At 39.9% G+C, this 14,225-nt stretch overlaps 2 protein-coding genes across 2 annotated transcripts in view; both read left to right on the top strand.

Moving 5' to 3' along the window:
* Window positions 1-13,388, top strand: part of LOC125236908 — a 47,484-nt gene extending 34,096 nt beyond the window's left edge. The window contains exons 11-13 of the mRNA XM_048143828.1: window positions 169-341; window positions 8,522-8,658; window positions 11,388-13,388. Coding sequence (XP_047999785.1) covers window positions 169-341; window positions 8,522-8,658; window positions 11,388-11,406 — 329 coding nt within the window. The 3' untranslated portion in view covers window positions 11,407-13,388. The remainder of the gene's footprint in view (window positions 1-168; window positions 342-8,521; window positions 8,659-11,387) is intronic.
* Window positions 771-8,179, top strand: LOC125236903. Its single transcript, XM_048143822.1, has 2 exons — window positions 771-1,212; window positions 6,207-8,179. The coding sequence occupies exons 1-2, from the start codon at window positions 1,202-1,204 to the stop codon at window positions 7,921-7,923; spliced, it is 1,728 nt and encodes a 575-aa protein (XP_047999779.1). The 5' UTR covers window positions 771-1,201; the 3' UTR covers window positions 7,924-8,179.
* Window positions 13,389-14,225: the final 837 nt, after the last annotated feature.

Genomic DNA, 14,225 nt, shown 5'->3' with positions numbered 1-14,225 from the left:
GAGCGTGGCCCGACACGCCCTTGGCCGGTTTTTACACGGGAGAGACTACGATTACCTTTTGTTCGTTAAGGTGTTTAGCATATGGTCTATTGCCGTATTGTTTGTGGTCCCGGAAATAATCCTAGACTTTGTATATTTGTGTTCTAAATCTTGTTTTTCAACTTTCAGGCTACTGGGTATGGCAGTACGACGTACTTGGTTTCGTGCGGCTCCGCAAATCGCTGTGTGAGCTGGAAATATCTGCCGTGTATAGACGACAGCGGTGCCCGCAGCAGGCGGCTAATATGGCGCGCGTGCATGTTGGGGACGCGCCTGCTACTCTCGACGCGAGCTTTGTTAGAGTGAGTCATATACTATCTCTGTCTTTATCTAACACAAGTCTCTACAGCTAGACTCGCTCGTGTGTTGACATCACCGTAAATCGCTGTCTGAGCTGGAAATATCTGCCGTGTATGGACGACAGCGGCGTCCGCAGCAGGCGGCTATGGCGCGCGTGCATGTTGAGGACGCGCCTGATACTGTCGACGCGAGCTTTGTTAGAGTGAGTCATACACTATCTCTGTCTTTATCTAACACAAGTCTCTACAGCTAGACTCGCTCGTGTGTTGACATCACCGTAAATCGCTGTCTGAGCTGGAAATATCTGCCGTGTATGGACGACAGCGGCGTCCGCAGCAGGCGGCTATGGCGCGCGTGCATGTTGGGGACGCGCCTGAAAATTTTGGAACATCTTTCTTCCTTCCGCTTTACCTAAACAACCGATGACGTGAATTACATATTGCACCATAAGGACAACCACCGAGTCAGCTGCGCACGTTCACCGACCTGCCGCACGAGGCGCAAGATCAGCATAACACGACTTTACCTAACTAATGCAATTCTATTAGCACGCACTCTTGATTCAGACTTCGAACAATTGTCATCGCACTTAGGCTATAATTTTTGTATCTTTGATTTTAATTAAATTAGTAATAAAAGTTTTTGGTTTTTTTTCGGACCTCCGATTGTAGCTATCGTAATTGGCGCAGTCGGTAGGATACTCGCGGGTCGTTTTCGCGAATATTTCGGGTTTTCTAAAAATCGAGACCGCGCGTTCGCGAGCCACCCGGGTTGGCTATCAAGCACCGCTGCCGAGTATCCAGAATCTACGAGCTGCAAACCGGAGGCGAATCCAGCTATCGATTCCCGTGAAGGACCAAGAATGAAGCATATGTGAGTACCCCTGAATTGTTCTTGTGTGCTTGCTTCCCTATACTGTATATCCTTATTTTCCATAATTTTTCATCCCAAAAAATCGGGATCTCGAGAACCTGCACCGGGTCAGGTTCGACGGGCAACACTAGATTTACGTAGGAATATAGACAACTTAGAGTTAGGAAGTCCCTTAGATAGTTCAGTAACCTTACTTGAGTCCGATACAGTAATGTCCGCGACCCCAGAGGATGTTTACAAGACCTTGCGTCTAGTCCCAGAATTTGACGGCAATCCTAATATCCTTACGCGATTCATTAAAATATGTGATCAAGTAGTCGACGCTTATGTACGTAATGAAGCCGGAAGAGAATTGCTCAATCTATGTTGTTGTTAACGGAATACTAAATAAAATAACTGGTACTGCTGCAAGCATTATTAATAGTAATGGCATTCCTGATAACTGGTTAGGTATTAGGACAGCCCTTGTTAACAATTTCTCTGACCAACGTGACGAGACAGCGTTATACAATGACCTCTCAATATCCAGCCAGGGTAATAGGACACCCCAAGAGTTTTACGACCATTGCCAGACACTTTTGAGTACAATGATGACGTATGTTACGTTACACGAAACTTTAGGCACTACTATAGAAGCTAAACGGACTCTTTATAAAAAGATAGCTATGCAAGCTTTTGTACGCGGCCTGAAGGAACCCTTGGGATCACGCATTAGGTGCATGCGACCAGAAACGATTGAGAAGGCCCTAGAATTCGTCCAGGAAGAACTCAATGTAATGTATGTGCAACAGCGGGGAGATACTGCTAAAGCGCATCAACCTAATAGGGTAGCTTTGCCCTCGCCAGCCGCAGGGTTTACGCCACCACGTCCATTCCATTCGCCCCAGATACCGAATTGGTCACTGCCTTTTGGTCAGCGCCCGACGCAACAAGCTACGCAACCACCTAAATTTAACCCAACGCAAGCGTACCCTCAAAACCGTATGCCCACTAGGACGCAACAGATGTTCGGCGCCCGTCCCCCTAATTACAACCCTCAAAGTAACGTTTTTCGACTACCCCTAGGAATAACCCCCAGTACGGATCGAATCCTAAGCCTATGAGTGGAGTTCAGGCTTATTCTCCAAAGGTATTGCCCATGTCAAATCAGCCCTCTTTTAAACCACGCGAAATTCACATGAACGAATGTTCATACAATGCCGGTGGTTCATACTATGATAACTATTACATGCAACCGGAATATAGTTACGATACCACAGTGACATATGATGATTATACGGAATCTGATCCCGCCGTTGATCCCAACGTCGAAGCAGAGTATTATGATTATCAGTACAGCAACGAGACTTTACCTGCCGCCAGCACTAGTGAACAGCCAAATTTTCAAAAGGACAGCAGCTCACGAGAGCCAAAATAGAGATAAATCTACAGTCTCAAAGGAAACTGCCTTATATTCAGATCAGCGACCCACCACTCAAACTTTTAATAGACACTGGCGCTAACGAGTCCTTTATTAGCCCCGAGGCAGTACAACGCTATTTCCCAAATTTTCCCCTTAAGTACGACCCTTTCGAGGTCACCAACGTTCACGCCGTGAGCCGAAATGATTATTCGCTAACGATACCCTGTTTCCCGGATCTTAATGACACTGGTGATATAAAACTATTTTTATATCGTTTTCACGACTATTTTGATGGTCTGATAGGATATAATTTATTAACGAGTTGGGAAGCTAATGTTGACTTTAAAACACACACTTTATTCACCCGCACTTCAAGCAATCCGATACGAGTATATCACTCGAGCCAAGCAAATAATTACTTCGAGGAAATAATCCCGGCAGGCACGTCGAAAATAATAAAAGCCCCGATTAACACCGCAGACGGTGAGGTCTTAGTAAGAGACCAGATAATTAGCAATTGCATGATTCATGCCTGTTTTACAGTGGTTAAAAACAGCCGTGGATATATAGAGGTTGAAAACCAATCCCCGAATGACGTCATTTTCTCGCTCGACCAGCCAGCTCAAGCTGACCTCCATAGTATCGAGTGCATGCGCACCGAACTGTGCCCTAGTACACGCGCGGAGGACGTAGTATCGCGCCTGCGCACGGAACATTTGAACGAGGAAGAGGCGACTAATTTAAAATTACTTTGTTCCCAATATGCCGACGTTTTCTATATTGAGGGAGAAGCCCTTACATTTACCAATAAAATTAAACACCGAATTAGGACTACCGACGAGGTACCAGTTTATACGAAAAGTTATCGGTATCCATTTATACACAGACAGGAGGTTCGAGATCAGATAGCTAAGATGCTCGAGCAAGGAATAATTCAACCCTCCGACTCTGCTTGGAGCTCCCCTATCTGGATTGTACCCAAAAAGGTGGATGCTTCAGGGAAGCAAAAATGGCGCCTTGTGGTCGATTTCCGCAAGTTAAATGATAAAACAATTGAGGACAAGTACCCGATTCCAAACATCGCGGATGTGCTAGATAAGTTGGGAAAATGTCACTATTTTACCACACTGGATCTAGCCAGCGGGTTTTATCAAGTTGAGATGGACCCCCAGGACATACCAAAGACAGCCTTCAACGTAGAGCAAGGTCATTTTGAGTATCTCAGGATGCCGATGGGCCTCCGTAATTCACCCAGCACTTTCCAGAGGGTCATGGACAACGTGCTGAGAGGCCTCCAAAACGAAATTTGCCTCGTGTATCTCGACGACATAATTGTTTTCAGTACATCGTTACAGGAACATATGACCAATCTTGAAAAGGTTTTCCAGAGGTTAAGAGAATCAAATTTTAAGATCCAGATGGATAAGTCCGAATTCCTGAAACTTGAAACACCTTACCTTGGACATATAATAAGCAAGGACGGCATAAAGCCGAACCCTGAGAAAATCTCTGCGATACAAAACTACCCGATACCTAAGACACCAAAGGAAATTAAGCAATTTTTAGGCCTCCTTGGGTATTACCGAAAATTCATCCCTGACTTTGCCCATACTACTAAGCCCCTTACTATTTGCCTAAAGAAAGGAAACAAAATTACTCTTAACTCTGACTATGTTAACTGTTTTGAAAAATGCAAAACTCTCCTTACAAATGATCCTGTGCTACAATACCCCGATTTTACCAGAGAATTTATCCTGACAACAGACGCTTCTAATGTCGCTTTGGGCGCTGTCTTATCCCAAGGCCCAATAGGGTCTGATAGACCAGTATGTTATGCTTCCCGAACCCTTAACGAGAGTGAGCTTAACTATAGTACGATTGAAAAGGAGTTACTCGCTATAGTTTGGGCCACAAAGTACTTCCGACCCTACCTTTTTGGACGTAAATTCAAAATTCTAACTGATCACAAGCCCTTGCAGTGGATCATGAATATAAAGGAACCAAACTCACGTCTCACCAGATGGAGACTGAGGCTAAGTGAATATGATTACACAGTCGTATATAAAAAAGGTAAATCCAACACAAACGCCGATGCCCTATCCAGAGTGGAAATCCACAATGAGGAAATCGAATCCATCGTAGCCGACGAGCTTTGCTCAATACTACCCAACCCTACAGAAATACCGGAGACGTTAGGCAATTCTTCCACAGAAACTGTGCATACCAGCGAAGAGAGCCCCATATTGGAAGTACCAATTACCGATGAGCCACTCAACAAGTTTCACAGACAGATCGTGCTTACAGTCGTAGATGATGTAAAAAGGAAACCGACCGTGACTAAACCTTTCGACACTCACACCCGCGCATCCGTCCAAGTATCAAATTTCAATTTAGAGACAGACGTTGTTAACGCTATCAAAGAGTACGTCAACCCGAAGGTCAAAACCGCCCTGCTTATACAGCCCCCACTCGCCATGTATAAAATCATCCCCATCATCCAGAGCAGTTTCAAAAGCTCCACTATGAATATTGTGCTTTCCAAAGTAGAATTGGAAAATGTAAAGGATTATCTTAGACAACAGGAAATCATTAATAACTACCACGATGGGAAAACCAATCACCGTGGCATTGCCGAATGCTACCTAGCACTCTCCCGGAAATTCTATTGGCCTAAAATGAAAGATCAAATCACGAAATTCATTAACGAATGCACTACTTGCGGTCAGGCTAAATATGACCGAAATTCGGTAAGACCTAAATTCAATATCGTACCCCCCGCGACTAAGCCTTTTGAGACAGTTCATATGGACCTATTTACAGTTCACAATGAAAAATACGTAACTTTCATGGATGTTTTCACCAAGTATGGTCAAGCATATCATTTACGAGACGGAACCGCAGTTAGTATCCTTCAAGCCCTTTTGAAATATTGCACGCATCATGGAGTTCCCATCACTATAATTACTGACAACGGAACTGAGTTCACTAACCAGCTCTTTGCCGAATTTGTCAGGTTCCACAAGATAAATCACCATAAAATTTTGGCTCATTCCCCAAATGATAACGGTATCATAGAACGTTACCATTCTACGCTTCTCGAACATCTCCGCATACTAAAATTAAAACAGAAGGATGAACCTATTATCAACCTTATGCCCTATGCTATCATAGCCTATAATAGTTCTATTCACAGCTTCACTAAGTGCAGACCATTCGACTTATTGACAGGTCATTTCGACCCCAGAAACCCTCTCGACACTGACATAACCGAACGACTCTTGCAACAGTATGTCCAAAACCATAAGATGCAAATGAAACAAGTTTATGATATAATTAATGATACATCCCTTTCAAATCGAACCTCCCTAATAGAGAGTAGGAATAAAAGCCGCGAACCCGAACCAGAATATACCCCGCAGCAACAAGTATTTATAAAAAACCCCCTAGCAAGCCGACAGAAAACCGCCCCTCGTTATACCCAAGATACAGTACTAGCCGATCTCCCAATACACATTTATACCTCAAAAAACGAGGACCCGTAGCTAAATCACGCATAAAACGCGTCCCTAAAGGAGATCATCCCTTGTTACAGAGTTCTTTTGCTGCTGACAATTCCCCTGATGCAGGGCTCGGAGATAAAACTTGAGAGCCTAGATGATGGACCCGGAGTTCTGCCCTACAAACTTGGACCCATGCGACTTACGACTCATTACCATACCTACCTGCAATATATACAACTTGACGAAATAAAAGATAAAATTAGTTTAACCTTTGGACAGCTACAGATATGCAAAGCTAGACTAGTTAACGACACGTACCTTTTATATGAAAATCAAATAATATATCTAGTAAATAAATTACAGAAAGTGGCAAGTCAGCTTGAAACCTTAGAACCGGCACGAGTTAAGAGAGGTCTCGTGAACGGACTGGGGACAGTAATTAAAAGCATCAGCGGAAACCTAGACCAGTCGGATGCCATTAACTATAATAACCTTATCAAAAACTTACAACTGAACCAGAATAAAATAGTTTCAGAGTTAAATAGTCACGTGAGCCTAAGCAAGGATTGGGCAAGTCGCCAAGGCAGTATATTAGACACCCTGGTGGAAAATCAAAAGAAAATTAACGCCACCTTAGAGGTAATTTTAGATAGTAATGCTTACAGAGAAAATAGTTTAATTAAATATGCAAAATTTGCCCAACTTTTAATAATTTTAAGCGAAAACGTGGAAGATTTGAGCCAGGAGCTTTTAAGAATAGAAAATAGTTTAGCATTTATCCGTAGTTCTAGTGCTCATCATTCTATGATAGAGATTAGCGTTCTAAGAAGCATGTTAGACAAGTTAAAATTATTATACGGTAGCGATAGAGTCCTAGACTTAGAGTTGCGAGAATATTATGACATAATACGCCCGGGATCCTATTACACCGATAGCGAAATAGTAATTACATTTCAATTTCCTATAATAGCGTCGGAGGTTTTCGACCTATTTAGACTGTCCATTGTACCCAATCGAAACCAAGAAGTCCTCATCCCACCATATCCCTTCCTAGCAACACATGAGGATTCATTCATGTACATGGAGGCAGAATGCCCGAAGTTTAACCACCACTATGTCTGCGAGAAAGGAGCTAGCCTTCAACTTCGGACATCACCAGACTGCATCAACAGATTGATCAAGAATGAAGACACGGAAGGATCCTGCCATCCCGCTACAGTATCCCTGTCAAGGCCAGCCATGGAGGAACTGGATGGTCAACATTATATCATCTCACTTCCGCGACCAACGAAAATACAGTTATCCTGCAACAGAGAAGATTTCACTACACTACAAGGAAGCTATCTAGTTACTATCCCACTGAAATGTTATCTACGAACAGCGGAGTTTACAATCACCAACGACAAGGATGTAATAAAAGGACATCCTATAAAACTAGCCGACATCCCCCGCGAAGCTAACGATCAAGCTAATACGGTACATCCTCACATCAGTCTGAAATCCATGGACCTCAAAGGACTACACGACGCCGAGAGTAACCTCATATTCGAGACTCCTCTCCAGTTGGATGCGAGTCCGTCAAACACGTTATACCACACAACTATACCGCTGTACGTCACCCTAATACTAGGTGCAGGCGCACTTACGTTCGCAATCTTAAGAAAATTCTACAGGCACCGTTCAACTGAAATCTCACCAAAACCAGAGCCAAGTAGCAGAACACTCAACGAAGGAGCCTCAGTAAACTTAGAGACACACCGAACACAGGATAAACTCCCGTCGATATTTTCACTAAACGTGGGAAAATAATCGCCGATCTGTGGATGGAGGAATTACATATTGCACCATAAGGACAACCACCGAGTCAGCTGCGCACGTTCACCGACCTGCCGCACGAGGCGCAAGATCAGCATAACACGACTTTACCTAACTAATGCAATTCTATTAGCACGCACTCTTGATTCAGACTTCGAACAATTGTCATCGCACTTAGGCTATAATTTTTGTATCTTTGATTTTAATTAAATTAGTAATAAAAGTTTTTGGTTTTTTTTCGGACCTCCGATTGTAGCTATCGTAATTCGTGTCGTCCGTATTTTTAACCCCCGACGCAAAAACGACGGGGTGTTATAAGTTTGACGTGTCTCTCTGTCTGTGTCTGTGTCTGTCTGTGGTATCATAGCTCCCGAACGGATGATTCGATTTAGATGTAGTTTTTTTTTTGTTTTGAAAGCTGAATTAGTCGGAAGTGTTCTTAGCCATGTTTCATGAAAAGCGGTTCACTATGTCGGGGTTTTTTTTTTCAAAATGTTAATGTTGTGGTTAGGTTATTTACCTTTAATTTATCCCTTACTGACATATTCCCGAAAACATAATGTAACTCGTAACGGTCTCGTATTCTGCACAGCAAGTGAACGAGTACACGGAGTTCCTGTGGAAGCCGTGCTCGTGGGCGCGCCTGCACCCCGCGCTGCGCGCGCGCGCCGCGCCGGCCGCGCGCGCCGCCTACGTGCTGCGCGAGGCGCGCCGCCCGCTCGGCGTCACGTAAGCTGCCTTCTGTCCTATCTATACGACAAGGAGGTGTAGCGATCACTACTGTCTCGTTCTACCATATATATTGTCTCGCTCTACTGTGACCGCGTCCGGAGACCCCACACTACACTTTGCCCTCGACCGAACTGATGAGACGAAAACCCTTGAGCTCGCGTTATCAGTTTCCCGTTGTCTTTCACCGACCGAAGCGAGACCTAAACGCGAGTAGTACGTATACCTATACATTAGAGATGGGCCGAATATTCGGTAAATATTCGGTATCCGGCATATTCGTTAAGTTTTTCAATGTTCGTATTCGGCCGAATAGTTCGGTTACATTGCCGAATATTTGCCTAATAAACAAAGTAAATAAATAGCGTAAGTTGTTTCGTAATTCATTGGATAATGACATCCTATTTCAGCATTCTAAGGAACCACCGAAGGGAGTTAAAAATGCATTCGAATTCAAATATAAGTACCTACAATAATTATGTAAAAAAATAAAAATAACGTAGCTTAAGAAACAAAAGCCAAAATTTTCTTATGCACTAAATTGTAGGAAAATTAAGAGCCTTAGTACCCATTACCAATCATTGAAAAGTTTTTAACTCTAAGCCAGGATTTAAAATATGACGGAACCGAATGTTCGGTTCGGTAACAGCTGAACCGAATGTTCGGCCGAATATCCGTATTCGGCCCATCTCTACTATACATATAAAGAAATATCGATATAGGTCTCGGCTTATAGCGTATAGCCAGTATAAGCTACTTGTCAGCATTATAGGGCTTCATTGCGACTTTTACTGTGTAATCCAACTTCGAACAAAAAAATGCACTTTATAAATAAAGCATGTTTATTATGGAGCGTTCGTTAATGGTTTTAAATTTGAAACGAGCACCTATTGTATAATATTCGAAGTTAGATTACTGAGTCTATACTCCTTCCTTATAAAGCGCTTTAAACAGTTTAGTGTGGAATCTCCCGTTACTTACTCGTATATTTTTGAAGACCACGTTCAGCACACAGTACCGTGAATATGGATATTTGCACCAATTTTTTGACTTAAAAAAAGTAAGATCGCTACACCTATAAAAATTTTGGCTCAATCTTTGTGCATTCAGATACAATGTCTTAGAATAAACAAAACGGCACGAAAATATGATTTTACTTTAAAAAATTTGAAGCCGTGAAAGGACGTATTTCGTTCATGGATTACTTTATTTTTTAGTGATACGGATGATAATAGTACATTGTGCAACAAGGGGAGGAAGTTGAATATTACTAACGAGAGTAAGTTAAATCGCGACGGCTTGCCGGAGCGATTTAAAGACTCGAGTTAGTAATATTCATACTCCCCGAGTTACGAGTACACACAATGTTTTTCATCACACTCGCAATGTAATAAATATGTAAATAGATGTAAAAAAGTTAAGTACGGTACAAAGAATTTCATTATTCCCTTGGGAGAACGATTTTTCTATAACTCACGCTCCGCCTGCGTGCAATAGCACATTTAAAGTGCGTGTGTGATGAAAACTATATTATTTAATTAAAATAGATTTCAAAGAAATAGAGCTTAAAATCAGCTTCATATAAAAATCACGTGTAAATCAAATAGATTTAAATTTGTGTAATATTCATAACAATTAACTCTATCAAAATTGCCACAGATATATAATATTGGGTTGCTACAGTATTTTTTTTTTACATCAATTGACACAAATGTCAATAGTATCTACTCGTAATATTCAATCTTGGTAAAAACATATAAAATGGTCAAGCAATATATCAGTTATAAAACTTATAAAGTATAAACGAATATATTGTCTTAAAATTAATAGCTTTAGTATAAGCATAGACTTATTTTATTATAACGAATTTGTGTACTTTTCCCTCCTGGGGTCCTATGATAACATCGTTCTGAAAGTATGTAAATATTAATAAATAATTCTATTAATATGTAAACCCAGCATTACATCAATGACGGTCTAGATGGCTAAGTTTTTATAAAGCTGTGTTTTCACTTAGTGTTCTGAACAGTTCTGAGCGAGCATTCGTTTGTTAGCGCACCGAAATGTATGGAAGTCAAGTGTTTTCATCTGCGCACGGACGAACGAATGTTCGAACAGAACTGTTCACAACACTAAGTGAAAACGCAGCTTAACAATGGCACACATTTTTTACCACAAATTTAAGGTGCAAAATAGGTGTTTCGACTGTCACTATTACTGTAATGTATTCAGTATTGTACAGGACCCCATTAGGTTGCATGTATCATGTGTATTTCATTCCTTTTGCACGAAAATAGGTTATAAAAAAATTAATAAGGTACAGCGGGGCAAAATCTAGTGGGGGCAAATGTAACTGGTCCAGTTTTTCCATGTTTTACTATGTTTGCATTATTTTCCAATTAGTTGACTGTACAACTCATCATCATAGTGTAATAATGCCCCCCCCCCCAGTCAAGATTTGCCCCGCTGTACATTTAATCCTTTTAAATTATGATGAAATCATGTAGGGGAGGCAATGCCATGTATTTTGGACATAAAATAAATCATTATTATAGGTATAGTGTTATAGAATCAACGTAATTATATATATTTATGCTTATATATGTAACAATATTTTAGTATTATCTCTTAAAAAATAAACAAAAAATGATAAACTATTATTTCACCCACTCTAATATCATGTGCACTGTTTTGTTTTTATTTTTCTTATTATTTATAATTTTATACAGGTTGCATTCTCACAAATGAGAGTGCCAAACAACGTGACATCGAAGCCTGGCAATGTGAGCAAAAATGACGAAAATTCGAATATTGGCGATCGACGAAAATTACTAAAGGTATTTGTTCAATGCCATCACACCAGCTGCGTGTGCATAGACTCCACGCACACGTCACGCAGGCGGTGTGCCATCTCTTATAAGATTATGTATATCACAACGCGCACTCACGTCAACGCATACGCATCCGGTGTGAGCGGGCTTCATCAACTTGTACCTGTAATAAATGAAAATAAAAATAGTGGTGAATAAAAATGCAACCTGTATAAAAGCTCTCCTGAGCGCTTTGAAATTTAAATGTCTTATAAAGAAATTTATACTTAATACTCAAGGGCCTAAATCAGTCCTTTAAATGTACCTCTTATAAAGGGACAAATTATCGATAATCGCTTTAAAATCATAGACAAAGCAATCTTTGCATAGTTAGAAAATGAAACAAAGTTCCTGATACATTTTCTTTTTATAACTAGTATAATTTCTGAGAAAATTCAACACAGCTTAGATTTTCAATGAAAATTACGCGTTTAACATACGAAATGACTTAGGAATAAGAAGAACAAAGTCAATTGTCACCAAACTACTTACATAATAAACTGTATTCAATCACTGGTCCTAAGAATCGAATTTATGTGTGATAGAAAGTATATAAAAATAAGTATAAGCTGTGTGAATATTGGTATGCACTAACTTTAATAGATACTCGAAGAATAAACTTCAAAGTCACCATGTAGGGTTGATTTTTCGAGATCATTTCATATTCATGCAGCAGTCCCCACCTCGACTAAAGGAAACAAAAGCTTTAAAATGACGAGTTTTGAATACAGTTTTCGTAATTTCTATAACAAAAGAGGTTTCTAGAAATTGTAGCGTAATTATTAGACATGATGGAAAGGGAAAAGTACGGCTCTCTTCAGTGGCATTTGCGGTTTACTTTTAAAACTAATATTTCGTAGCTACTCTTGTATCTTATTTATTTGCTACGTTTAGTTCACGAATTGTGAAACAATTCTTAAATGTTGTTATTCTATGCGATGTTCATAATACGAATCGGGAATGTCGGGATAGAATCGCAAGGCATCGATGGAAGGACGCTCAATACTGTCACTGCATATATACAAAAGATAAGAGCGTCATGACGCAATTTTTGTCGAGACCTACTTTTCTCTTCTCACCATGTTTTAGAGAACATTGAGAAAAGCCGAATGATATGTTTACTGGCAACATCTCTCAAAATAGCGAATTTATCATGTAGTTGTAATAATGCAATGTTAACATTGAGATATCACGCCAAAAGGGGCCAAACTCCGACTTGCCCAAACAACCGAGACGATTCGGTGAGTTGTGTGATAATAACAGATTGTGATATCATTAAGCAAATGAAGTAAGATTGGGGTCGCATATTAGCCAAAGCGACGTGAATGTATATGTTTATAAAACTGTTGTTAAATCTTTTGGTGTGGCTAAACATCTAGTCAAAGGCCTGCATATTGTAAATATCTACACATTAATACCACAGCGGGCCCAACATTGCGCAAAACAAAAGTATTACAAATACATATAAAATATATCAACTGTGTAGCTTTAAGAGAAAAAATCTCATGACTGTATTAAATACAGTTATTTTATTATACACAAGTGCCACTGCTATTGCAAAGAGGATCATGAATTTCCAAAATTGCAAATGAGCCCTGTTTTAGGTATCTATTAATATTTTAGTGTAAACTTTTTAATAAATGCAGGTAGAATAGAAGATCATGTGGCAGCATTTATCATTGGTTGATCAGTGACATTTCATCTGGCATGGACGTGCTTGCGTTGAGTACTACGTACCTGATTTATTTTTTAACATCTTATTTTAAACGTCACAGTTTCGTTTTCTTTCAACCCCTTATTTGCCAAGAGTGGCACTGAAGCTTTAGTAGTTTCATGTGTTCTGCCTACCCCTTTATGGGATACAGGCGTGATTGTATGTATGTATGTATGTATGTATTTTAAACGTCAATAATCATATTTTTACAAAATATCTGCGACTTAAGTATTATTAAATTTATTAAATAACTTTATTTATTGTTCTGACTGTGTAAAAATTCGTTATATTTATTTGTGTAAAACAGCTGATACAATTTGATGTTAAAAACAAATATATAAAGATTGACTACAGGAGTTTATAATTTAAATTATTATTCGCAAGCACGTCCTTATGATAAGAGCCTCGATATCATAGCACTTAAAAAACATATGTATTAGACACATTGAAATCATGACAAGAGTGCATAATTAGGGGCTATAAAAGCTTAAAAATGTCATTGATTATTAGTAAAGAGTAGCAATGTTCGTGTTAACGTTTATCTTTCTGGTGTAAAAGTTTTATTAATGCCGTAAACCAAGGTTACTTCGACTAGTTTTAAATGTTGGCCCTTCTGGTATGAAATGAAACTAGAAAATTAATTTGTAAGAAAGTGGTTACAGAAGAAGCAAAAATTGTTGTTTGAAAAGAGCCCCATTGTAAGTGTAATTCATCCGAAAACGTTACGCCAAAGCCATACTAGAACCATATCTTAATGACACTGTGCTTTATTTACCATAGACGTCACTTTGACGCTTACTGAGAAAAGGTTCTATAGTGGTCTAGGATTCAAATTGCTCGACTGTCAGCTTGGAACCACCACTCAATACCGTCAATCATAGTATCCTCGGTTTACGCTACAATAAAACAAAAAAAATATCACGTTTGTATTTATAAAAGCTCAATTTTACTTGCATTAGAAGCGCTGTTCTAACCAATCAAAT

Source organism: Leguminivora glycinivorella, chromosome 2, assembly GCF_023078275.1.
Source record: "Leguminivora glycinivorella isolate SPB_JAAS2020 chromosome 2, LegGlyc_1.1, whole genome shotgun sequence".
Lineage (NCBI taxonomy): Eukaryota > Metazoa > Arthropoda > Insecta > Lepidoptera > Tortricidae > Leguminivora > Leguminivora glycinivorella.
The sequence above is the reverse complement of the archived record's forward strand: the minus strand, read 5'-3'. Positions and strand labels throughout refer to the sequence as shown.